Source organism: Cyrtonyx montezumae, unplaced genomic scaffold, assembly GCF_038088225.1.
Source record: "Cyrtonyx montezumae isolate F1298 unplaced genomic scaffold, pur_monq_1.0 scaffold_16, whole genome shotgun sequence".
NCBI classification, from domain to species: domain Eukaryota; kingdom Metazoa; phylum Chordata; class Aves; order Galliformes; family Odontophoridae; genus Cyrtonyx; species Cyrtonyx montezumae.
The window spans coordinates 10,654,673-10,680,315 of NW_027071892.1; the positions used below are offsets into that span (position 1 = coordinate 10,654,673).

The 25,643-nt window shown below is 62.6% G+C and overlaps 1 protein-coding gene across 1 annotated transcript; it reads right to left on the reverse strand.

Annotated features, from left to right (window-relative positions):
• Window positions 1-1,084: 1,084 nt before the first annotated feature.
• Window positions 1,085-21,561, reverse strand: MYO15A (myosin XVA). The gene is given in 63 exon segments (XM_065732786.1): window positions 1,085-1,186; window positions 1,278-1,418; window positions 1,593-1,726; window positions 1,823-1,956; window positions 2,030-2,163; window positions 2,258-2,418; window positions 2,504-2,600; window positions 2,797-2,874; window positions 3,107-3,201; window positions 3,343-3,473; window positions 3,614-3,696; window positions 3,781-3,854; window positions 4,029-4,101; window positions 4,272-4,338; window positions 4,414-4,547; window positions 4,622-4,827; window positions 5,185-5,259; window positions 5,376-5,487; window positions 5,731-5,872; window positions 5,944-6,062; window positions 6,136-6,251; window positions 6,583-6,658; window positions 6,782-6,841; window positions 7,067-7,188; window positions 7,416-7,531; window positions 7,607-7,678; window positions 7,817-7,955; window positions 8,034-8,097; window positions 8,219-8,277; window positions 8,413-8,539; window positions 8,649-8,737; window positions 8,815-8,912; window positions 9,008-9,199; window positions 9,344-9,416; window positions 9,510-9,679; window positions 9,971-10,206; window positions 10,292-10,387; window positions 10,951-11,081; window positions 11,170-11,251; window positions 11,366-11,419; window positions 11,591-11,675; window positions 11,744-11,919; window positions 11,995-12,112; window positions 12,317-12,441; window positions 12,550-12,595; window positions 12,713-12,867; window positions 13,036-13,113; window positions 13,309-13,434; window positions 13,614-13,745; window positions 13,869-13,964; window positions 14,055-14,178; window positions 14,369-14,427; window positions 14,528-14,641; window positions 14,732-14,893; window positions 15,003-15,116; window positions 15,192-15,255; window positions 15,726-15,829; window positions 16,147-16,237; window positions 16,364-16,438; window positions 16,526-16,635; window positions 16,719-16,782; window positions 16,881-16,963; window positions 17,853-21,561. Coding segments are annotated over 63 exon segments (10,290 nt in total). The 5' UTR covers window positions 21,378-21,561.
• Between the last annotated feature and the right edge of the window lie 4,082 nt (window positions 21,562-25,643).

Here is a 25,643-nt window from a genome sequence, read left to right on the forward strand (position 1 = left end):
GGGGGGGGGGGAACGACACAGACAACGTGAGGGGAAGCACCGGTACAGCGGCCGCCCCCACCCCCCCCCACTCCGGCGCCATCCCCATCCCCACGCCGGGCCCCGCCCGCAGCTCACCGCTCCCTCCCCCACCCGCCGCCCCGCTCCCGGTGTGTGGCCGTCCCGTCCCGTCCCGCCCCTCCCCTCGGCCATGCCTCTCCCGGGGCCCAACTCACGGCTCGCCCAGGGGAGCGGTGGCGGCGAAGCAACGGACGAAACGGTGGGAGGGGGGGGGAGGGAGAATTCAAAAAAGCCTCGAGCCAGAGCGGGGCGGGCGGACAAAGGTACGGCTCCCGGGCTGCTCACGCGGCGGCCCGGCCTGGCACATGCCCAGCAGCGGCGGCCCCGGCTCCGCGCCGTGCCCTGCCCGCTGCCGCCGCCACCGCGCCGGTACCCATGGCGGGAGGGGGAGAGCGCGGGGCCGGACCCCGGCTCCGGAGCAGGGAAGGAAACGGCGGAGGGCCCCGGAGCTCCGGCGCAGCCCTTCCCGCGGCGCGAACGGCGCTACGTCACCAGCAGGCGGCCCGACATCCCGAGCCGCCGCCGCGGGGCCGCCCACCGCGCCGGCACAGCTGCCCGCCCCGCCCCGCCCCGCCCCCACAACGCGCAAGCGCGCCCCGCCCCCTCGAGGTGAAGCCCCGCCCCCAAGCCCGCTCTCGCCTCACGTCGCAACGGACGGCGGCGGCGCCGCGCCTCGTGACTCGGCGCTGATTGGCCGCCGGAAGTCAGAACCGGCGGTTGATTGGCGGGGTCCTCGCGACCGCCCCGGATGGGCGTTGTGGTGTCCGGCGTGATGCCTGCGGGGCGCGCGGCTCGGGGACGCTACCGCCCCCTCGCGGACGGGGGGACCCGGGGGCTCTGCGCAGGGGAAACTGAGGCGGAGCTGTGGGGGTTCCGGGGTTGGGGTTCCCGGCTGGGTCACGGCACGCAGCGCACATACAGCCAGGCCCCGCGTCGCGGGCTTGTATAAAATGCTGTGCGGGGTTACAGCGAGAAAGGGGGGAGAGGGGGGTGGGAGGGTCACGTTGGGGACGGGGCCGCGGGCTCAGAGCAGCGTGATCTCGCTGGGCGGCAGCGTCAGCCTCTTCTCCCTCGCCCCCAGCAGCCTCTCCATGTGCGCGGCCACCACGCGGCACAGCTCCAGGCCCTGGCGGAAGGGGACGGGGACACGCCGTGGCGACGGGGACGCGGCAGCGGGGGCCCGCTCGGGGCCGTCCCGTTCCCCCGCCGCCCCCTACCTGCTCCAGCTGCAGCTGGGTGACGCCCTGCGCCTGCAGCTCCCCGGTGCTGATCTCCACGTACGGAGAGCTGGAGCCGGGCGCCGGGCGCTGCGTCCGCGTCGCCTGCAGCTCCTTCAGCGAGAACTTGGCCACGGGCTCCTGGGGGTGGGGATGGGGGGGCTGGGAGGGCGGTCCCGGGGTCCCCACCGCGTCCCCAGGTGTCCCCAGCGCAGCGGAGGGAAGGACCTCCTGCCCCCGCTCTGCGCTCTTTAGGGATTGCAGCCGTGCCAGCCCGGAGCGTGGGGTCCCCCTCATCACACAGCCCACACCTACGTGGGTCTCCTTGCTGAGGAAGTTGAGGCCGTTCTGGTTGACGGCCAGGATGCAGGGTGAGACGATGGCGTGGTTGCTGCAGCTCTGGATGTAGAAGAAGGACGAGCCGAACATGGGACAGGCGCTCAGCAGCCCTGAGGGGGGACAGGGTGGATGGAGGATGAGGTCTCCTGGATCACCCATGGAGAAACTTCCTGACCCCATCCTTGTCCCTGTGCCATAGCCCTCACCCAGGAACTGCGACCGAGCCTGGTGGGCGCTGAGTGCCTGCGCTTGCTGCATGTGCTGGGTCACCATGTGCAGCCAGGATGGGGCAGACAGCAGGCGGAAGAGCTGTGGGGGGACGTAGTCCTGCACCTCTCGCCTGCAGGGACACGACGGTCAGGGATTGTGTTGCCCAATGGGCCCCCAGTCTCTGCAGGACATGGGTCCCGTACATGGTGGGGAGGTGGTGGCCGTCCTTGGCTCGGTGCTGGAGAGCAGCCAGCTTGGCCACTTGCTGGAAGTGCTGCTCTCCTGGCCTGGCGGGCGGCAGGACGGTGAACAGCCCCTTGAGGTAGTCAGGGAGCACCTGGAAGGAGAGAGCACGGTGATACGGCTTGGAGCCAGCACTGGGGATGGAGAGTTGTTGGGAGGGGACGACGGTTGGGAGTGAACACCCTGACCTGGTTGTAGTGCACGGTGACGTAGAGCTCATTATCAAATTTGAGGGGCTGCCCCCACACCACCCGGCGGCACCAGAAGGTGTAGCCAGCATCCAGGCGCTCGCTCTCGGTGGCCACGTCCAAGATGTACTCCCGACGTGTCAGCGGACGCACGCTCTGCCCTGTGCAGCCCCGGCAGCCTCAGCACGGTGGTGGTCCCAACTTGATGCCCAGCTGGAGGCACAGCTGAGCCCACCGGCCCCTCACCTCTGTTGGTGACCACGAAGAGGATGTATTCATCAAAAGCCTCCGGGCGCTGCAGCCCCATCTCACAGCACAGCTCCTCTATCACATCCAGAGCCACCTGGGCACAGAGATGTGGGGCTGGGGTGGTGCCACGTCCCCTGCCACGTTCACGGCCACCACCAGCTCTTGTGCTGGGGTTCACCCTGCGCAGCTCCCCAGGGAAATTATCTCCAGAGACCCCTTTGTCTCAATGTCCCTCAGCTCAGTAATGGTGCAGCTGGGGTGTGCTTGGCCACCTCAATCCCCTGACTCACTGAGCATGTCTTGATCTTGAGGTGCCGCTCGATGCCGCCGGGCAGGATGAAGAGCTGGCGCTTGGCGCTGCGCCCAGCCTGCATGGGGAACACATCAGGCATGGGCTGTGTTTCTCACACCCCAAGAGGACACCCCAAGCCCCCAGGGTGCCTCTGCTATGGTGAGCCATGTTCTGCCCCCCTGGAAGCCTTGGGCATCCCCAAAAGGACTTCCACAATGGGGGGGCTCCCAAGCATGTGGGAGATAGCCCAAACTTTGGGAGGGGATCCCAAGCTGGCATCAGCCCTGCCCTGCGCCCCATAGCCTCACCACCATGGCTTTCAGCTCCATGCTGCTGGGAAAGAGGCTGCGGCCACCAAACTGCAGGGTTTTCTGCAGGTTTTGCTCGCAGGCTTTGGACATGCCTGAGGGAGACAGGGATTGGTGTGAGGATGGCTGCCCTGGGAGCTCTGTGGCACAGGATGGAGCCAGACAGGATAGGGCTTAGCTGGGACTTCACCCTTTCCTGGCTCTCCTAAAGATCCCTGAGGTGTGTTCAGCCCTACCCTGGAAAGGCAGCTCTGGGTGCATGCTGGCATTCCTCAGGAAGGCCAGGAGGAAGGGCCTGAGCACCTCGGAGCACTTGTAGTAGGCGGTGAGGATGTAGAGCAGCCTCCAGCCCTTCTGGCAGCTGTCCCTGGGGGTAGGAGGCTGGGCTGAGCTGAAGGGTGCTCCCAGTAGCACCCACAGCCCCAGGGACCAGCACAGCGCAGTGAGGGATGCAAGGGGACACAGCTGTCCCCAGCACCAGCCTCTAGCATGGAGACAGGGACTCACGGCTTGGAGCTGGTGTTGTCAGTGATCTGATTGATGATCTGGCAGTACACCTCATCTCGTAGCACCTCGTGCTCAGCGCACAGCTGGGGGAGAGGCACTGCTCTGTGCATAGCTGGGGACATCTGCATGGCCACTGCCACCACTCATTGCTCTGCTGCGGGGTTTACCTTGAGGATGGTGCAGACGATGTCCAGCTCTGTTTGCCCTCGCAGAGGGTGGTCACCCATGAACTTCATCACAGCTGAGGGGGACAAAGCCACAGGGTGGTAGAGCTCACCTCATTCCTTCTCCAGGGATGCACTGCCCTCTGTATAGAGACCCTCCCAAATCGCAGCACGTGGGGCAGGGTGGTTGGAGGAGGCACCCCATCTGGCCACCCATGGAGCAGAGGGACAGGGTGGGGGGCTGTGCCCACCTTGGAAAGACTCAGTCGCCAGCTTGCTGACACTGCTGTCTGTGAACTCAATGAGCGACTCCTGGATAGGGATCTGGAGGGGAGAGAGTGAATGTTGGAGGAGCTCATGAGCACATCAGGACCTCAAGGGGACCCACAGATGATGCCACAGTGAGGGACACCTCCAGGCACAGGGTGGCACACCACAACAAACCCCAGCTTTGCATGGCATTGCCATCCACAGTGTGCCCCACTTCCCCACACCTTGGTGAACCTCAGCATCTCCTTCCCGCTGGGCCCATCCTTCTTGCCTTTGCTCCCACAGGACTCCCTAGGAGATAGGGATGAGGGAGCAGGTGGGCACAGTCGTCCCCATGGTGTCCCCATCCCTCCATCGGACACTCACATGGTCCCACGCTGAGCTGCACGGAAATACTGCCTGGCAAAGGCCAGCATGGGGCAGGTCCCTGTGCCATCCCCAAGCAGCTCGCTGCTGTCACCCCCTGGACTCCCTGGGAAGGCAGTGCTGGTCGGAGACCCCTGCAGAAAGGAGCAGTGGGCACAGGGCATGGGTGGCATTGTGCACAGAGCAATAGCTCCAGGGCAACACTTACCTCGGTTTTGCGATCCAGTTCCCGAGCCACAGCAGTGGAAGCCACGGCCATGGCCACGGCCCCTGAGGCTGCCACCCTGCCCTGCCTGTCCCCAGGCTCCTCCTTTCTCCCCGCTGGCAAGTGCACGAAGTCAGGGGCTGCGATGGGCTGGACGTACTCAGCTGGGAAGAGCCCTGACCTGCCGTGGATGGCCCCGAACTTCCACCCTGCACCGGGCAGATGGGTGGGGATGGCCCCAGGTATCACCCCTGTGGCACCCAAAAGCCCTCGCCTTGGGGTCTGGCTGTGGCTTTCAGCTGGAAGCAGCTGCAGCTTGGCATTGCGTGAGGCAAGGGCACAGGGCACACCACTGGATGCAGCAACGTGGAGCTGCACCCAGTGCTGCAGCCACCCAGGATGGGAACCACGGGGGAGCATCCTCTGCTTTGGGTTGGTGTCATAAAGAGCCAAAGCCAGCTTGCTGGGGGGCAATAGAAGTGGGATACAGCCCCAGGGTGGGACAAAGCTCAGGTCAGATGGGTACACCCTGGGGACACACACTGGGACACCACAGAGCCACCCACCAAAATCCTGGGTGCCAGTCTTCAGCTCCTCCAGGTACATCACCTTCTTGCGAACCACGCAGCCGTAGTAGTGATCTGTGGGGACACAGCCATGGATATCACAGGGATGGCCACCCCCAGGCCACCAACATGTCCCCAGAGCTATGCCCCGGCTCATGAAGGGCAAGGGGAGAGGGGGGGAGGTGGCTCACCTCTCTTGGGGTGCTCCAGTGGCTGCAGGTGGATGATGTCCCCTTTGTGGAAGCTGAGCTGAGCCCCATCCTCAGGGCTGTAGTTCCTCACGGCCACCACGTACTGGGAGTCCTGGGGGAGGGGGGGGCTGGCACAGCCCATGCACTCATGCACGTGCACTCATGGAAATGTGTGCACGCCCATGGATATGCATGCACACATGTGGAAAAGCATCCATCCCCATGCACAGGGCCCTCAAGCACTTGTAGAAACACCCCAGGGTGCCAAATCCACCAAACCCCACAAGTCCCAGGCAGGATCCCATGAGCAGGCCGTCCCCTGCTGCCCTTCCCATCCCCAAGATGTGTCCCCCACCTTCCTGAGCTCCGTGATGAAGTGATCCACCATGGCCTTCACCTGAGGAGCTTTTGGGGAGAAGAGGATGAGCTTCTCACTGCTCAGGTTGAACTCCAACATGTTCCTGGACGGGGTGGCCACGAACAGCACATCGGCATAGCTGGGGCAGGGAGAGGGCAGGGTGAAGCACCCACAGCACCCACCCTGAGGGACACATAGGGCAGCCCCTACCTGTACACCCGCAGCACACGCAGCTGCTCCCCAGGCATGTTGGTGCCCTTCACCAACCGCAGCAGTTTGATGCCGGCGTGGGACACAGCCAGGATCTGCACACCCGTCCCCACGCTGCCCTGCACGTCACCACACGTCAGCTGGGCACGGGGACCGTCCCCCGCCGTGTCCCAGCCCACGATGTGCCCTCACCGTGGCAGGGAAGAGGCGTGAGAAATAAACCTCACAGCTGTCCCGGGCGGCCGTCACGATCTCCTTCTTGACACTCTCGGTGGCCACGGGGCTGAAGGAGTCCAGCTTGTTTTCCGCTGCGGGGAAAACAAAGAGGTTCTGGGTGGGGGTTTTGGTGTGAGATGAGGTTGCTCATCCCGCTTCCCAGCCTGAATGGGACAGTGAGACACGTTGCTCTAAAAGCAGCAAGCCTGGCTGAGCCCTAGCACAACTTGTGACTCTATGGAGCACCGGATCACGGCCAGCTCATCTACAGGCAAAACTGATTCAAAGTTAAGGAGAATCGGCTGTGGCTCAGAGGTATCCCAGAGATGGGGACAGTTGTCAGAGCGGGAGGATGGGATCTTCTCCCTCCCTCCTTCCCTCCCTACCAGGAATAGCAGTATTTGGGGTGCAAACGAGCATTACCAAAGAGGGATTTCATGCGGAGCCGCTCCTCGGGGCTGATGCGGATGCAGGTGTCCGAGAGCGTGTCGGTGAAGATCTGGGGCGAGGAGCACAGGGAGCGATGTGTGCCTGATGCCCCCTGCTCTCCCTGCCCTCAGCCAGGCTGTGGGAGGCTCTGTGCAGCTGGAGCTGGGGATGCAGGGCTGGTTCAACTCCTCACCTGCCGGAAGATGAGGTCCAGCAGCAGCGGGTTGTTGAAGCTGTCCTTGGGGTAGAAAACCTGCCAGGAGGGATACCAGCACAGCTCAGCTGGGGGAAATCCCCTTTATCCACGCAGAGACTTGACACCGACCTTGTTCCAGCACAGAGAGGACAGGTACTGTCCCACTGGAGCACGGAGCAGGTGATGCTGCTCACACCACGTCCCCTGCCTTCTCCCCATGCCTCATGGAGCAGGCTGTCCCCAGCCCTGTCCCCAGTCCCGTCCCTGTCCCCAGCCCTGCACCTCCTTGCGGATGTATATTTTCCAGGGCACATTGTGGTATGTGTAGAAGTCCTCACTGCAGCTGCGGTGAAGCTGTGTCTGCACCTGCTGAGCCTCGGATGGGAGCTCCCTTGACACAAAGACTGCAAAGGGATGGAAAGCTCTGCATGTCCCGGGGGAGGGGGACAGCCAACAGCCCCTCTCTGCCAGGGGAAACTGAGGCACAGGAACCACTGTGGGTCAGGGAGGGCACAGCCTTTATTTGATGAGGAAGCTGCAGAGCTGGACCTGCATCCAAACACGCTTCCATGGGGAAAAGATGAGTTGCCCCAATGCCCTGGGACCCCAGTGTGGCTCTGCCCTGCGATACCTGGAGGCCGGGATGCTGCTGGTCGCCCCATCGGTGCTCTCAGCTGGTACCTGCCACTGGGGACTGGTTTCACTGCAGCCACTGCCTCTGTGGGCCCCTATGAGGCAGCGAGCAGGCTGAGGTTGGGGCTGGTGGCTCCTCCAGCCCAGCCCAGGGGGCACAAGGGTGGTCACATCCCTACCACATTCCGCGCTGCTGAGAGCTGCTCCTTCAGGATCTGCAAGGCTTCCTCGTGGGGATCCAGCTTCTTCCCAAAGAGCTTGCTGCAGAGACAGCAGCCTGATGTCACACATACACCAGCATCACCCGCATCCCAGCATCACACACCCTCCAGTATGAGGGCAATGGGGCCAGAGGACATGGTTGTCATCCCCATGGCTCAGTGCAGGGCCCGGGGGTACCTGTGGGGCTGGGGGCCACGCGAGGTGGGCTGGCATTGCCGGATGATGTTACGGATGTTGTGTGTGGGCCGTGGGATGTGCTCCGAGTTGAGCCGGGAGTGCTGCACTGGCTCGCCGTTCCACTGCCAGCCTGCAGGTGCTGTGAGTACAAACCACGGCTCATGGGGACTGTACGGGCACCCAGCCCTCTTGATATCGAGGGCCAGGCACCCCTTACCTGCTTTCTGCGAGTAGGGCCGGGGCTGGGGAGCCCGTGTGGGTGCCCCCTCCACTGCTCTGCCCTGGAAAGGAAATTGCACCGTGAGGATCTATCCCCTGCCCCTATGCTCCCCAGTGCCCCCATGGCTGGAGAGCAGCCTGGACAGGAGTGGGTTCAGCCCCTTCCAGCCCTGCCTCACTGACCAGGGGTCCTGGTGGGCTGGGGTCTGCGCAGCGCTGTGGGGGTGAGGCTGGCTCCACACCTGTGAAGGAGAAGTGGAGAGCTCAGCCAGCCCAGCACTGAGGACTGTGTGGTGCCAGGGTGTCCCCAAGCCGAGGGACCAGGGATCAGGTGGGGAAAATGAGGCACAGAGCCAGCGAGGGACCCAGGAGCTCACCCCTCAGCTGCTGTGTGTCAGTGGGCATGGCAGGTTGTGGCTGCTTGGCACCACCACTGCTGTCCCCCCCTCCTACGCTGCCACCTCCCTTCATCCTCTGCACGATGGCAGCCGGCTTCTCCAGCTCCTGATAACCAGGTGTCCATGGGAAACTGAGGCACAGCCCCACAACGGAGGCTGTGCTACGCTCCGAGTCCCTTGCTCTGCTGACCCTGGGGCAGGGGGACACCACTCACCCCATTGCCATAGGAGAGCACCGGGTCAAAGAGGCTGTCCAGGTACCGATCCAAACCCTTCTGGGTTCTGTGCTCCCCAAAGTCAGTGTCTGGTGGGCAGAGGGCAGGATGAGCCCAGAAGCCCTGCAGTGAGCACAGCCCCACGGGCAGCTGGGGGCTGCCCTACCGTGTGGTGGGTACCCCTCTGCCTCCACCAGCGATGGCAGTGTGGGTGCTCTGACAGCCGGAGGAGGTGGCACTTCATCCAAATCCATGGGATACACCCTGCAGAGAGGGGGAATTGGTCCCAACCCGTGCCCCTAGGGCACCCATCCAGCCCTGTGCCGACTGCAGGGCCGCGTCCCAACCCGGGTACCTACGCCCGGCTGGCATGGTCCCGGCTCCCCGCCCCATCCCAGGCGATGAGGAAGCAGGACTTCTGCTTGGGGAAACCCTGCAGCAGCTCCAGGTCGGAGACAAGGTCCAGGACGTAATCATGGCCGGCCAGCTCAGCCCATTGGGTACCCACCTTCATGGCCACAGACCACCCACGCCAGCCCTCTGCCAGCCCCCTGCTGACAGTGGGATGCTGGGGATAGGCTGACCTGGTTCTGGGGGACACCGTGCCCAAGAGCTGGGCAGTGTGGCTCCCACCCTAGACTGGGGGTCATCCCAGATGGCTTAGGGTGAGCTGCAGGGAGCCAAGCCAGTGGTACCTGTGCTTCAAGACATCTCCTGCCAGGTCCTCGCCAGTACTCCAGGAGTGCACGGGGCAGGAGAATTGGTCCCCTGGGGAGGGAAAGGGGGTGAGTGGGTCCTGAGGTCCTCTCTTGCACTGGGACCCCCCTCCCCCCAGGAGCCCAGCTCTGTGCCACCCCGCACCATTGAAGCAGAAGAGCTGCAATGCCATGCTGGCTTGCTGCCGGTTCGCTGTCCACTCCAGCAGTGAGGGTGGGTAAGCACGGGCACCCAGCTGTGCCCGTGCCATGGCGTGCATCAGCTTGCGTTGGCACACCGGCTTGTAGCCAGCAAAGGCATAGTCAGAGACAAACCTATGGGGAAAGGAAGGCTACTGAGGGATGACCCCATGGCAGTCCCAGACACAGGCTGTAAGGGACCACAGAGGGACCTCAGAGCCCCCCCCCCAGATGGGAGCAGCATCTCTGGGGACATATGTCAGCTTGACCCTGAGAAACCACGGTGGGGACCTCTGATGGGAGCAGCATCCTCAGATACTTGTGCCAGGCTGATCCTAAGTGACCACATGGGGACCTCAGAGCATTCCGGATTATCCCCAGTAAGGACCTGAACCCCACCCCACCCCACCCCCATCCCCAGCTCACTTCAGCAAGTACTTGTCGAAGGCGGCAGATGGGGGGAAGGCGCTGAGGCAGGCGGCCAGCAGCAGCCAGCCCCGCTCCTCGTTGTTGACGTTGGTGTTGCGCCAGACCTGGTTGGCAGCTTGTGCCAGCAGCTCGTCCCGCAGCCCCGGCACCGACAGCCCCTTCTGCACTATGTAGTTGCCAAAAAGGGTCTCCTGCTTGCCACCCAGCCCCGGGTCACCCATGAAGCGCAGGATCTGTAAGGGTAGAGTGGGGCGAGGGCTGCCTGGCTCCTTCCTCCCAGCCCAGCTCCTCTTCCTCACTCTGCGCTCTCCCACCTACCAGCTTGAAGAGGCCGAGTGCCTCGTGGCACAGCTCCTCATCCAGCCGGGTGAGCGGGGCCACCAGTGGGGCTGTCAGCATCCCGAAAGCCGGCTCCTGCGGTGACACCCACACCCGTGGCTGCCTGCCCCCCTGGGGGACCCTGCCCCTGCCACCCGGGGACGCAGTGGGATGCTCTGAGTGTTGAGGATGGATGCTTTGGGACTGAGAAAGGGTTGGGGTGTGGGACGGGGTCAGCACCGCGTGGAGGCTGAGAGAAGGATGAGCTGCTCCTGGGGATCCCGGGGACTAGGAAACACACAGTGTAAACAGAGGAAGAGGAGGAAGAGGAAAGACACAAAGTGCCTGGGCCAAGGAGCAAAGCGACCTGGGTCTCCCGGCCCCGCGTCGGGTGTCCAGGAGGGCTCGGCGGGTCTCTCTCCGAAAACCTCAGCGGGGTCCCCCTGGCCCCTGGAGACAACAGAACCCACAGGGAGGGCGGGCGGACGGAGGGCACCTCCGGCTCCCCGCAGCACCGCAGCCGCCCCGCAGTCGGCCCCACTTGCACCCCATGACACCTCCTCGGGGACCCCAAACCTAACCGCTGCACCACGTCCAGGGCAATGAGAACCCCCGCGAGCCCCGTGCCTGCTGGGGCAGGCGGCCGGTGCCACCCTTACCTGGAAGTGGCCCCGCACGTACTTGGCCATGGAGTAATCGTTGATGTCGAGCGGCAGGGTGAGCTGGGAGTCGGGCTGCAATGCCGGCGGCGGCACCAGGACCACACAGCCGGCGTTCACCTCACGGGCAGCTACAGCACACAGCCGGCAGCTCCGGCACCGCACCCCGGGGTGGGGATGAGGGCGGTGAGGGCTGGGGGCCGTGCCTGACCCACTCACCCGCCGCGGCCTCCAGCAGCCCCATCAGCTCGGCGGGGATCTCCAGGTGTGTCACGTCCACCACCTCCCTCCTCGTCAGCTCCTGCCACGAGCACAGGGATGGGGCCACATTGCTGTTCTGCTCCTTTTCACCCCCGATACCACAGAGTGCTGAGGCACGGTGATGGGTGAGGGCATGAGAGCATCACTCTGTTACCTTCTTCATCCTCTCTTTCTCCTCCTCTGCCCGCCGGCGTGCATCTTCCTTCCTCTGCAAGCAGGGATGCTGCACTGAGCCCCCAGCACCACAGAGACCGAGACGCATGAGACCACCCCACGGTGCCCTTGCCCTGGTGTCCCCTGCCCACGCCACCAAAGAGGTGGTTGTGCTGGGAATGTGAAGGGCTCCAGGATCTGGTGGTGCTCCCGTTGCCCACCTCACCTTGAGGTACCGCCGGCGGTTCACATAGATGTGCACCAGCGACCTGAACTTGATGAGCGTGTGCCTCATGCGGCGGTACCGCTGCCTGCAGGAGGGCACTCCATCATCCCATGTCCCCTGCTGTCCCCCCTCCCCAGTGTCCCCCAGCCCCACCTGGCCAGGTAGCCGCGTGCCCGGCTCTGCAGCAGGACGATTTTGCGGCGCAGGGAGCGGAAACGCTTCTTGATGAAGAAGGTGCGGGCGTAGCGCTGCAGCGTGAGCGCAGCCAGGTGGTGGGCACGGGCACGCTTGCTCTCCAGTGCCTGGTACAGCTGCTCCTTCAGGAAGAGCTGGGGGGAGCACGCCGTGAGCCCCCATCACCTGTACCCGAGCACCTCAAACTCTCCAGCAGCTGGAGATGGTACCTTGGTGACGCCGACGTAGTACATGCTGGGGCTGACAGGGCAGAGGTTCCTCAGCATCTCCACACAGTTGGCCCCATTGGGGACCACGTTGGACCACATGTCAACCAGGCAGCGGTACCTGGGAGAGCCCACAGCACTGTCACCACCACTGCCACCACGTGGGACTTTTGCCACCATGTTGGTAGGGACCCTCCCCATCGCCTGGGATAGCAACTTCTCCTGGTGCTTTGAACCCAAGTGGGCAGCTCTCAGCTCCCTACTGTGGAGTCCCCAGAGCTGGCAGTGCTTCACCCACAGTCACCGCCCTGCACACCCCCAACACCTGTCAATGAAGACAAGGAAAGGGATCCGGATGGGGAAGCCCTCCTTGCGGATGCGGATGGTCTCCAGGATTCCTGAGTAGCGCAGCTGGCTGCTGACCACGTCAGCCTCAAAGAGCCCCGGCTCCTGGGGGGACAAGGAGTGAAGCCTTGATGGCCACGTGGGCAGATCCCCACCAGGGAGGGGCAGGGAGACACAGGGACCCACATGATACCATGCACCCACCACGCTCACCTTCTTGTTGTTGGGTTTGAGGCAGCGCACAAAGAAGGGGTTGCACCTATGTTGGAGAGACAGCATCAAGGGACAGGGGACAAAGCCAGCCTGGACACCAGGGGCTTGGGTCCAGCTGTCCCCCTTCCTCCAGCAGTGCCATGAGGGTCCTGCTTGCCCCAACCTCTCCATCTTCTCCACCAAGTCCAGGAGAGACTGCTGGAACCGTGCGGCCACGGTGGGAGCCTTGTAACGCCGCGTCCTAGTGCTGCTCCTCCTGACCAGGCTCCTCTGCCGGGCCAGCACCTGGGCATGGCCGAAGAACAGGTTGGCAACCACCTTGGAGGGACAGGAAGGGTTATGGAGCAGGAAGATGGCCCTGGTGGCCACCAAGAGCAGTCTGTGTGACATGAAGGCTGGGAAGCCCTACGGGAAAAGGGCATGGGGTGGCACATCTGCTGCTGGTCCCCTTGAGTGGGGAATATAACAAGCAGTATGTATCCATACCTTGGTCTTGCTGCTGATGAACAGGTCCAGCACATCCTGACGGACCTGGTCGTAGTTTTTATCTAAAAACTTGTGAACCTGGCAAAGAGCAAAACCTCACAGTGAGGAGCTCAGCAGGGAGGTGAGGAGCTCCAGGCTGGGACTCTGCAGATGGGGGACTGCTCACAGCCCCCAGTCAGAGCCAGTGGTTGGCCTTGGTGTTCTTTTCCAACCTTTCTGATTCCATGATCAGCCCCACGACCCTCCATGCCAGCTCTATAACTCATCACACACCTGGTAGGTCACCTTCCCTGCATAGTGCTTGATGGTGAACTCAGGCAGTGGCATCTTCGGCTTGGTGTACAGCGGGTTGGTCCCGTGGTGGTAGTGACACTTCTGCAGAAACGTGTGGTCCGTGGCCTGGGGGCAGGCAGCAAGGTGAGGCACAGCTCAGGGAGTTTGGTGACATCATGATGAGGACCCCCATCCAGGTGACAGTGGGTCTCCCAGATGGTCCAGGACAGCTCAGAGGCTGAGCAGCCCTGGTGACACCCAGGCACGGTGACAACCCTTGGTGCCTCAGCTCTGGGCAGCCTCACCTGTGGGAAGCAGCTCTGATCGTCCAGGATGCGGAGGATGCCATAGGGTTTTTGGGAGATGAGGTCGATGCAGGGTTGGTTGTCACTGAAGGGGATTTCCTTCCACTCAATCTGCTCCCGCAGGTACTCCTCCTGCCGTGGCAGCAGCCCACTGAGCCCTGCACCCAGAGCTGGGCACTTGGACACCCCGAAGTCACCAGCTCCACGGTGGCATGGCCAGAGATGGGCAGAGCGTGGCTCCACTTGCACACCCACCTGCTCCTCTTGGAAGATGATCTTGTTGAAGAAGAACTGCAGGTACTCATTGGCGTAGTTGATGCACAGCTGCTCAAAGCTGTTGAAGTTGAGGTCCTGCAAAAAAGAATCACAGGGCGTGAAACTACTCAGAGCTGTTCACAGCAAAAGCAGGGAAATGGAGCACATCTTGAGGTCTGTGCCCACCTCAAAGCCATAGATGTCCAGGATGGCAATGGAGAGGGCGTCCTGCCGCGGGTACACCAGCTTGTTGATGCGGTCGGTGAGCCAGCCAAAGAGCAGGGCGTAGAGGGTCTTGGCAATGGCATCCCTGCAAGGGGTGGGTGAGGAGAGCTCTGACCGAGGCACCGTGCACCTGCAGCACCCAGTACAGCCTGACCAATGCACATCACACGTGGGGCTGCATGTGTGGCCACCAGTTCCAAATCTGCACTGGGGGATTTTCCATGTCCCCTACCAGGATGTTCCCATCCTCTCAGTCCCAGACCCCCTCCCTTTACCTAGCATCCACAGCACTTTCAACAGTCAGGGGGGTAAAAATCTTCTCCCTCAGTGTTTCCTGGTTGGGGACGCACAAAGCATTGGTGTGACCAAGGATTTAGCCACAGTGGTCCCTGACCCATCCCTTGGACTGGAGCGGTGTCCCGCCATGCACTCACCGTCACCTTGAAGGTGATGGCTTTCTGCAGGCCCTCAGGGGAGATCTGCAACAGCTCAGCCACTGTCCGGATCTCTGTGGCACTCACCACCGTTGCAATCTCCTGGCAGTCCGTCTGCAGGATACAGTTTGATGGAACAGGACATTCCCATTGAATGCACCCCAGTCAGGTCAAAAGAGCTCAGCACTGGGTTGGCTCAGATACCTCATATTTCTCAAAGTAGACGTTGCCCAGGTGGAGGACGGAGGAGAGGATGCGGAAGATGCTGTTCTGCTCGTCCACGCTGAAGCCCAGCACCTCCATGGTGTTGAGCAGCCGGCGGAAATCCTCCGCATCGTCCTTGCCGGGGATCTCACAGTTCCCACCCTGCCACAGCCCCCACACATCATCAGCACCCCCAAACTTCAAGGAGCATGGCACGGGGGGACCCCATGATCTCCCTGGAAAGGGTTTGGAGGAGGCAGGGGCTCGCCACCTGGTTCAGGTAGTAGTAGGTCTCGGCTCCCTGCAGGCAGTAGCGCTGCCGCTGCTGGGCAGGCAGCCCCACCAGCATCTCATAGAAGATGTGATAATTGCGCTCGCTTTTGGCCTGTGGGACAGAGGGACGAGCTGTAGGGCAAGGAGAGGTGTGGGGAGAGTTGAAGGGACCCCCCCCAGTACCCACCTGGAAGACCACGCGGGACTTCTCCAGCAGATACTGCGAGGTGATGGCACCGCAGATCAGACCACTGCAGGGATAAGAGTGGGTGCCCAGCTGGGAACCTGGGGGTCTGTGGGATGGCTCCGTACCCCCCTCCATTCTCCTGCTATATGCAGGGGTCATTCCTATCCCCAGGTTCCTCCCAAGTATGCTCCCAAGCATGGCAGGAGCTGCGCACTCCAGGGTGACGTTGGGCAAACCCATGGGCATCCCTATGGGAACGGTGGTGCTGATCAGGAGGGACCATGGGAACCCAAATGCAGTTGGGGTGCACACCCTGGGAGCAGCATCACTGCACCACGGGCAGGGGAGAGCAAGTGCCATGCACCTTTCTGTCTTTGCCTTTCCCCTTTCTGTATTTCAACCCCAAAAGCAGTGCCGTACACACATCCCACCCCAGCTGTGACCAATGGGGGTGGCCCAAGAGTGGGGCAGGGGGCGGGGATGAGGAGGACATGGGGTGAGGGTGGACATGTGAGAACAATCGGTGTTACTTACTCCTCCAGAAAGATTTCCACAAACTTCCCAAACCTGCTGGAGTTGTCATTCCTCACAGTTTTGGCGTTGCCGAAGGATTCCAGCAAGGGGGTCGCCTCCAGGATCTGCCCACAGCCAATGGGGAGAGCCCAGGTGAAGCATCCCAACCCCTCCCAACTGCTCCACCACTGTTGTATTCCCAAACTGGAAGCGTGCAACATCACCAGCCTGCACACGCGTGCACACAGCTCCCACCCGCACTGTCCCCATGCAGGTGGGGCCATGCAGCAGAGATGCCCCCACGTTGCTCAGCCCCATTGAGCCCCACGGGTACCTCTATCTGCCGTGATCCAGGTGGGAGCATGGGGACAAGGAGAGAGCAGTGAAGCCGATGGAGGGCGGCAGGGATGGGGGTGAGGACAGGGTGAGCAGCAGCTCCTACCTGCTGTGCAGTGCTGCGTTTCTGGCTGACAGCTGCCAGGTAGCGCAGGATCAGCTTGGTGGCCTCCGTCTTCCCCGAGCCGCTCTCCCCACTGAAAGGCAGAGCCCACCCCACCCTTAACCCGTGCCCAGAGATAGCCGTGGGGCCGTGCTGGTGCACCCTGAGCAATCAGGGCAGTGCTAATTAAGGGCAGCACGTGGGGACGGCCACCCCTCACCTGATGACGATACACTGGTTGTGTTTGGCATCCATCATTTTGGAGTAGGCGACGTTCGCAATCGCAAAGAGGTGCCTGGAGGCGGGGGGAGGCACATACACATCCCTGCCTCACCCCAACGTGGGGACCTCGGGCTCCGGGGACCTGGGGCTGGGTACTCACGGCGGGTTCTCGCCCAGCGCCCTGCCCTCGTACTGCAGCACCTGCTCCATCCCGTAGATGTTGTACAGGCGGTAGGGATTCACCGACACCAGGATGCTGCCGATGTAGGTCTGTGGGAGAGCAGTGAGAGGCTGCAGGTGCTGGGGGAGCCGTGTATTCCCCCCCCCGGGGACACCCCCAGTGATATACTTACATAGATGAGCTGGCGCTCAAAGCGCGTGCGGATGTTGCTCAGCACCGCGGCTTCCTGCAGATCCCTGGTGCAGGAGGAGACAGTGTGAGAGAGTGTGGGGGGCACAGGACCCACAGCCCCACGGGGATGGAGCCGTCCCTGCGATGGGGCCGTGGCACTCACTCCAGCTGGGTCATGTCCTCCAGCCCGTCCTCCTCCTGCGGCTCCTGGTAGCGCACTATGGGCAGGCTGCACAGCGACTGCATCTGCATGGGGCGACAGCACAGACACCATCATGGCATCGATATATTCCTGCTACATCCCACCTGGGTCACTGCCACTGCCCCAGATTGCCATCTGTGACCCCAGTACCAGTAAGCACAGGGACCTCGAGCAAGCACCCATGGCCCTAAAATGGGTTCCTGTAACAAAAGCATCACATGTCTGCAGAGAACGTGGCTGGAAGTTGGGAGCAGCCCCAGTGAGGCAGCAGCACCTGGGACTATCCCACTGCTGTTCTTGGAGATGCCGGGCAGGAACAGGCAGAGATGGCTGCACACGGGCTGCCCAAGGACGTGGTGGGGTCACCGGCCCCGGAGGTTTGGACGTGTGGCAGTAAGGGATGTGGGTTGGTGGGGATGGATTGAGGTTGGACATGAGTACTTTTCCAAACCTAATGACTCCGTGGCAGTACCAAGCACCACGGCCTGCACGCAGCCCCCGCTGGCTCCCCTCCAGCAGTGGGCAGGAGGAAAGCAGACACCCTCCGGGGTCGTGCTGCTGCCCGCTAACGAAACCTCTCCCTCCCCATCCTGCAGATCGGGTCTCAGCATTTCCATACGTGGGCTGCAGCCAGCCAGAGTCAGGTGTCTGCAGCACGGGGGTGCGGGGGGGCGAGGCGGGGGAAGGGGCATGCAACAACCATCCCCCATCCAGCCCAGCCCCCATGCAGGACCCCACCACCGCTGCTCACCCCCTACCCTGCCAACACAGCCGCCTTACACCCCTCATCTCTCACACCGTGCTCTTCCCCTCCCAACGTGCATAGCAGTGCTGGTGGTCGGGGCCGGACGCGATGCCCACTCGCCCACCATCTCCATCCCATGGCGATCTCCGTGCCAAACCTCCCCGCGCTCGCAGCATCGCCGGCATTACCTTGCTGCGCCAGGGCTGCTTGCTGCCCAGGTACCCTTCCGCCCAGGGGTGCCTGTCCCTCCAGCCGCTCGCTGAGCGCTGGCCCAGGTACCGGCCGATGTCGGCTCCCCGCTGGCTCGCCCGCTGCCGCCCGCGATCGGCGGGGTGCCGGGGGTAGCCCTGCTCGGCCGTCCAGGCGTCGGGCATCTCCCGCACCCGCACGACGTGCTGCTTGGACCAGTGCTGCTTGTACATGCGGGACGTCCTCCGGAAGGAGCCCAACCTCTGGATCTGCGGCGTCACCACCGCGTAGCGCCCGGCGCCGTCCTCCCCGGGCACGGCCTCGCTCTCCGTGGGCTCGGGGGCACGGAGGCTGCGGCGGAGGATGGGGGGCGAACCGGGAGGGCGGCCGCGGGGTGGGGGGCTGCGGCGGCGGGCGCTGGGGGAGGAAGAGAGAAGGGGGCTCCCCACGTTGGGGCTCGGAGAGCTGGGGGTGCCCGCATCTCTCCGGGACGCGCGTCTCGGTGGGGAGGGTGAGCGGGATAGGGGGCGGCGGGCGGGCAGAGGGGACGAAGGAGCTTTGGAGGGGGCCATGCTCCCCACAAGCAGCGACGCTAGGGACTGCCCCACGTGGCGGATCCGTCCCGGGGATGGGCTGCGGCCCCCAGATTCGGCAGGAGACGGCCTCGGCGGTGGCGAGCGCGGGGCCATGCCGGCGAGGGGCTGCCCGATGCGCTGGATGAAGGATTTGGGGGGCCCGGACGCCGGGTTGGGCGGTGGGGGCGTGCCCTGCCAGGACGGCAGCTCCGAGCCGGGGGCTTCATCCCACGAGGGGCTGAGTCGGCGGCTGCCGGGACGCGAGGGCGGTGCGAGGAAGGAGCTCCTCATCAGCGGCTTCACGGCCTTGGTGGGGGGCTCGGGCTGCCGCGGCCAGGCCAGGGGGAGCCGTCCAGGGGGACTCGCCCCGGGAGAGATGCTCCGCCGCGACGGCCTCGGGGTCAGGGGCCTCCCCGACACCCCCAAATGCCGCGACGCCGGGGCCGGCGGTGCTGCGTTTGGGGGTGCCCGCGGCACGGCAGGGGGCTCACGGCGGAAGCTGGCCCCGAACGACACGGAGCGCCGGGGCCGCTCGCCTCGCACGCCGCCGGGCTGATGCCGGGCTGCTGGCGGCGACAAGGAGCTCACGGGGTTTACAAAGGGATTGCGGAGCGAGGATGGCCGCGAAGCTCCCGGTTCACGGGGAGGGGAATCCCGGCTGCCCCCCACCCGCAATGAGCCAGCACTCTCTGTCCCGTACCCAAAGCGCCTGTAGGAGGGCTGGAGGGCACCGCGCTCCCGCGGATTCCTCATGCCCCGCAGAGCGCGGCCGAGGGGCTGGAGCTGCGAGAGGGAGCGCTGCAGGAACTGCCCCAAAGGGCTCCCGCACACCCGCGCTGCGGACACACGGCCCCCCCGCTGTGCTTTGGGGCCGGTGGCCGGCGGCTCGTACTCATCGTAGTCATCCTCATCGCGGTGTGGTGATGGAGGCAGGGAGATGTCCAGGCGGTCCCTGCCGAACAGCTTGACCTGGGGCCTTGGGAAGAGCCTGAATTTCCTGTTGAGGGAGAGCTTGGAGGACAACGTGTCCCGCATGCCTTTCAGTGACGAGGTGCTGAGGATGGAGAAGGGATAATCCCTGTCCTCCTCCTGCCAATCTTCTGGTTCCTCGGCCTCGGCAATCTCATCCAGCCCCAGAGTATAGGGGTTGCAGGAAGACTGGGTACGCGGTGCCCACCCACCCTCGCTGTACTGAATGTGGTGCTCAGGGTACTCATCTCCCATGTACCCCCCGGCTGCGAGGCCAGGGGGCTCCCCAAAGTCCTCGTAGGGGTCCCCTCTGTAGCCAAAGGGTCCCGAGCCCTCCTCGCCATACTCTGGGTCACTGCTGTAAGGGTCATAGAGATGGAGTGGGGACCCATAGTCCTCATCTTCAGGCTCCGAGTAGCCATAGGGATGCTCCAATGGCTCAGTCTCATCCCAAAACCCTCCATCAAATCCATACTCATCCTCTGCCTCATAACCGGGGTAATCAACGTAGCGAGTCGGCACCGTATCCTCAAAACCATACCCCGGCGGGTAAACTGCACTGGGTGAGTGGATGTAATCTTCCTCTTCCTCCTCATAGCCATACTGTGGGCCATAGGATCCTTCCTCCTCCTCACCATAGCCACGCCGGCGTCCATAGGTGCCACCGTCCTCCTTGGCGTAGCCAAACTGGCGGCCATAGGGTCCATCCTCCCCCTTGGTGTAACCAACATGGCGGCCATAGGCCCCACCCGGCGCCTCCTTGGTGTATCCACGACGGATCCCATAGGGCCCTTCCTGCTCCTCCACGCCGTAGCCATGCCGGCGCCCATAGGCCGCATCCCGCTCCTCCTGTGCCGAACCGTAGCGCGGGGCCGACGTCCCCATGGGCCTTCCATGCTGCGACCGCCGCCGTGAGGACGGGCGCCGCGCCATGCTGCCACGCCGCTCCGCACCGGGAGCTGCAGGCCCGCTGCCGGCCGGCAGCCGCCTCATGTTGGCTCGGTGCCTGAGGATCTCGTCTTCCGCGGGGAACGGCAGCTTCTTGGCTCCGATACGGGACAGCCAGGCCGTGTCGGCCGCCCGGCTGCCCCCCGTCAGCCGCCCTCGCCGTGACAGCAGCTTCCTGGCCAGCCAGCCCGTGGCGGCCGCCGCTTTGCTCAGCACCTGTGCCCGAGGCTTAAATTTCCTTTCCGGTCTCCGGCGGAAGAGCGATGCGCCGTCCTCGGCCGCTGCCCGGTGCAGCAGCAGGAAGGCCGGCTTGGGCGGCGGGGCGGCTGCAGCCTCCTCCTTCTTCCTCTTCTTCCCCACGTGCTTGAAGCGCACCATGAGGTTGGAAGTGGACTTGAGGACCGCTTTGTTCTTTTTCTTCTTCTTCTTCTTGGTGCTCTGCTTCTGCAGCCCCCAGAAGAAGCGGGAGGTGTTCTTGAACTGCCCCTTCTTGGGCCGCTTCAGCCCCAGCTTCTTGAAGCCCAGGAAGAGCTTGGAGGTGCTGCGCAGGCTGCGCTTCGCCCGCGCCTTCGGTGCGGCCGCCACCGCCTCCTCCTCCTCCTCGGCAGGCTGGGCCTTGGCCTCCGTGCCCTTGGTTCCTTTCTTCTTCTTGGCGTTGTCGGCCGCCGCTTTGGAGGCGCCTTTGAGGTTCTTCTTGGCCGACGTCGCATCGCTCTCTCCCTCCTCTTCCTCTGGTTCCAGCTGCACCTTTTTCCCCCGGCCTGGCTTTTTGGCCACCACGGCCTTCAGCACCCCTTTCTTCTCCTTCCCCTTCCCTTTCTTGGGCTCCTCCACCACAGCCTCCTCCTCCTCCACCTCCTCCTTCTCCTTCTCCTCCTCCACCACTTCGGGCTCCTTGCTCTCCTCCTTCAGCAGCTCGGTGTCTGACGTCTCCTCCGCCTCGCTGACCACCTCCTTCTTGCCCTTCTTGCCATCCTTCCCTTTCCCTTTGCCCCCCGCCTCCTTTTTGGCCTCCCCCTTCTTGCCGACCATCTCGCCGGTGACAGCCGCTCATGCTCCGGTTCTCACGCCCGCTCCGGCCCCGACGATGCCCCACACAGATGTCACAAGGCGACCCTTATCCCGGGGGTGGTTATTTACCTGTGCCTGGTTTCGGTGGGCCACGTGCCCGTGCGTGGCTCCCCGGGCTGCCCGCGGGGGCTCGCGGCCGGGCATGGCGCGGGGCCGGCGGGAGCTGCCTCCTGCCTCCCACCCAGCCCCACGAGTCCGGCCCGAGGTGCTCGCCGCGGGGCTGCCGGCTGTAACCCAACCTCGGGGCTCGCGGCAGAATGAATAATGCAAGGGACGAGCTGCTCCTGCACGGAGACTTTTCCGAAGGAGCCAAGGAGAGGCAAGAAACACCTCTGCAGGTGGTGTGGGAAGGGTTGCTCCTACAGCGGGCATCGTCCCTGCTGCCCCTGGATTGCAGCGGGATGCTGCAAGGGCTGAAACACAGCACTGCCAGCTCCGTGCCCCAGGAACAACGCCCCAAGCCCCCAAAGCCACCCCCCAACCCAGAGCCACTCATCCTTCAGCAGGTGAACACAAACACCGCCGCTTGCATTCATATCAGCACAAAGCACCATCGCTAACCTAAAATCAGGCTCTGCCACCTCTGCATTGCAACAGGGAGTCATGGAGGAGGACCCCAACCCCAAATCATACCCCATAACTCCACTGGAAGTGAGGGGGGAGGAAGGGAGCCTATGGGGTGCTGCACAGGGTCACCCCGATGTTGCGTGCACCCCGTGCATCCCGCAGCAGTGCCCACATACACACGTGCACAGCCGTGGGGTGACCGCATCAAATGTTAATGGCAGCCCTGGATTCGTGCTGCTGACAGGTTCATGAAACTTTCAGCAGCAGCGGTGTGAATTTGCTGCACAGTGCACGCCGCGCAGGTGAGGTGGCACCGCTCCAGGCCCTCCTCCCCACGCCTGCCCACGCCATGGCTGTGCCACGCATTTAACAGTCCTGCTGGCAGCACGAGTGCCCATCCTGCACCCTACACCATCCACCTGCCTGCATGGCTGCTGCCAGCCCCGCTGTGCCATCCCCACAGCCCTGAGTGCTGAGAATACCTGGAGTGGCAATGGGGTCCAGAGCATCCCCTGACCACATCACCCTTGAAGGCCCCCAGAGCTCTCCCCAGGGACCCTCCAAGCTCTGAGGCACTGCAGGTCTCTCCTTGGCGCTCTCTGAGCCGACTGCTCATTTTCAGCCCTAAAACCAAACCCGGGAGCAGGGGGACCAGCAGCTCCCTGGCAACGTGCACTGCATCCAGACTGGCCAGGAAACCTGCCTGGAGCAAGGCGTGACCTGGAGGAGAGGTTGGAGCAGATGCTGCAGGGGACAGAGAGCAGCTGGGTGCGACACGAACTGAGATTTGTGCTAAAGCAGCTGGCATACACCCCAAAATGCTGGCTCACAGCCCCAGCCACACCACGGCCCCACGGTGTCACCTTGGCCACGGAGCTGATCCCAGCGGGCTCGGCTGCCGGGCAGTGATCCTGGGGCACCACATCCCCAGGATAAACGAAACACAGGGAAGGAGTGGTAGGAAACGTGGGGCAGACCCTTGTGGGGAAGAATGGGGTATTCAGGGCTGGAGGGCAATAGAAACGCTGTGACCACAGGAAGGTGAGGTTCAAAGCCGGGAGTAGAAGTGACACAACGCTGCGCACCACGACCTGGAGCACAGCATCACACAAAGGTCCCTCCCCAGCACCTTGGCCATCACAGTCCCCACAAGATGTGCCACCCACCTGGGGTACCAGTGGCACTCACCTGGGTAGCCCGGCTTGCCTGCATGCCCCAGGCCCAGCGCTGCCTGCACCGCACTCGTGGCCCCGCTCTCCCCCGGGGGCCGTCACCCACAGACACATATTTGCTGCACGGCAGCTGCCGGCTGCTGCTACCCAATGCATATTTGATGACTGCTATTATTCTCATCTCTGCCCATGAGCGGAGGGATGGGAGCTAAGCTTCCCTGTGCAGGGCTGGGGGGAAGCGGGGATGGAGCAGGCGGAGGGGCAGCCAGCCATGGCCCTTGTCCCTTTACCCCACGGTGACACAGCCACACAGCTCCACAGTCCCATCCCCTTGAGGACGGATGTGTCACGAGCCCCAGGTGTCAGCAGAAGGCCCTGGCCCACTCCTCCTCACAGATCAAATCACATTTAGGAAGAGAAATCACAGGGACGTGAGGCCACACACCCGTGAGCTCTCCCGCAGTGGGGACCCAGCAGCCCTGCAGGCACCCCAAGGAGGGAGCATCCTGCACAGAACACCTCTGATCTCCACTGCCTCCACCCGGAGCCACATGCCTGGGCTCCATCCCCTCCCTGCTAACACGTCCCTGCCATAATGCGGTGGGTATTTATTATGCTGATTCCTCAGAAAGCAAAAGGCTTAACTGCAAATTACAATCAATAGCCCCAATCCCCAAGGGGAGGGTTCATCATTTAGCAGGCGCAACCAGAGGAATTCTAAACTATTTGCCAGCCATAAATCCTCCTCTCCACAGCCTCCCCAGCCAGCTTGGCACAATGTGCAATGTCTGCTTGGGGGTGACCCTTGTCAGCATTAGAAACAATTAAGCTGTCACTGCAGATCGTGGCTCTTATATACAGTCCCGAGCAGCGCTTTAAGGTGTCAGTGTGATGGGGTGAAGGAAGCTGGTGGAGGAGAGCCTGCTGCAGTAACCATCTCTCATTGAATTAAATGAATGTATTTGGAGTCAGTCTCTTTTTATTACCTCGCAAACGATTCCTGACTAAATTAAATTATAAAAGGAGTGTTCAGCCAATCAAACCTGCTTGATTGCCTGGAACAAGCATTTTAAACAGAGCACGCCTCGGGCCTTTGCTGTTTCCACGATGAGATGGAGGGTGGCTGATGGACTGTGTCAAAGCTGCTCCACCCCACTTCACACCTGGAGCACTGCTCAGCAGCCCCACACTGCAGGCAAGGGGCAGGGCAGGCCGGGTGCAGCCTGGAGGAGCAGGGCACAGCAGAGCTGGGAGAGCAGAGATGGCAGCAGCTGCAATGCAGAGCAGCAGACCCAACCCAGCCAGGCTGCTGCCTCTTGGTGTCAGCCAGGAGAGCCTCCTCTTGGGCATCAGGACCCTGTCCCTGCACCTGCCTTTCTCCAAACGCACTCAGCAAGGTGTCCCTCAGCACATCTCCCTCTGAGCAAGTGCATAAAGCTCAGAAGGCTCTGGTACAACACAAATGCTGCAGTGATTTCCCACCCACCCCTTGAGGGAGATCTTCAGGCAAACCTGCTGCTGCTGCACTGAACTGCAATGCTTGCAGCTTTTAGCATCAGCACAGAACAATTACAGAAGCTGTCTGAAAGAATGAGCACTGCAATTACAATGCACGCATTTTCAAACACAGCTATGAACCTGCTTGCAAAAACAGCTACTCTTGCTTCAGAGAAGAAATTAGCTTCTTCTGGTTTCACTACTTCCACTCCATCCGCTTTCCCAATTTAATCACCTACCATTCATTCTAAACAGGGTGGAATGCACCATTTCCTAAGTGAGCAGCAAGGCTAATTAGAGGTTTTAACGATCGTCTGCTGGGCCAGTCAGCTTTAAAAGTGAACACAATGAGGTGGGCACTAACTGGGCAGGTAACACTGTGCATTCCAGACTCACAGGAGCATCCACCACTGCCCCAGTTACAGTCAGTACCCACAGCCCAGCCGTGTGCTGGGGGTTGGCACCTCCATGGTTTGGAGTTAAAGAGCCAGAAAGTCAGGGACAAAACGAAACCAAAAGAAGTCTTTGTGTGGGAGGCTCTTTGCCTGTGCAACCTTCACAGGAAATCTAAAGGGCGAGTTAATGTGCTGGAACAGCATCCCCCCCCCCCCGACTCACACAGCAGTGCTTGCTGTCTGCAGCCAGCTCAGGCATGATGCTGTTAATTTGGAGCTCATCCTCCGCTAGCTGCCACCACGGTTGGGATTTGCTCTGCACTCCAGCTGAGAACAAAGCCAGGAACAGGGAAGGGAACTTACAGAGTTCAAAGTCACCTTCTCAGCTTGGGTACTGCGAATAGTATCGTGTTTATCTCCCACGCCACCTCGCAGAGGTCCTCTCCATCCTCAGAGCCCTCTCACTGCTGCCTGACGATCTATTCCACCTCACCACCTCCTGCAGCAGCAACCATCATTCTTCAGGGAGCCAAAGGTAAAAAGAGAGTTAGAGAACACACCAAACTGCCAAACCACGGCAGGCAGACATCCACGGC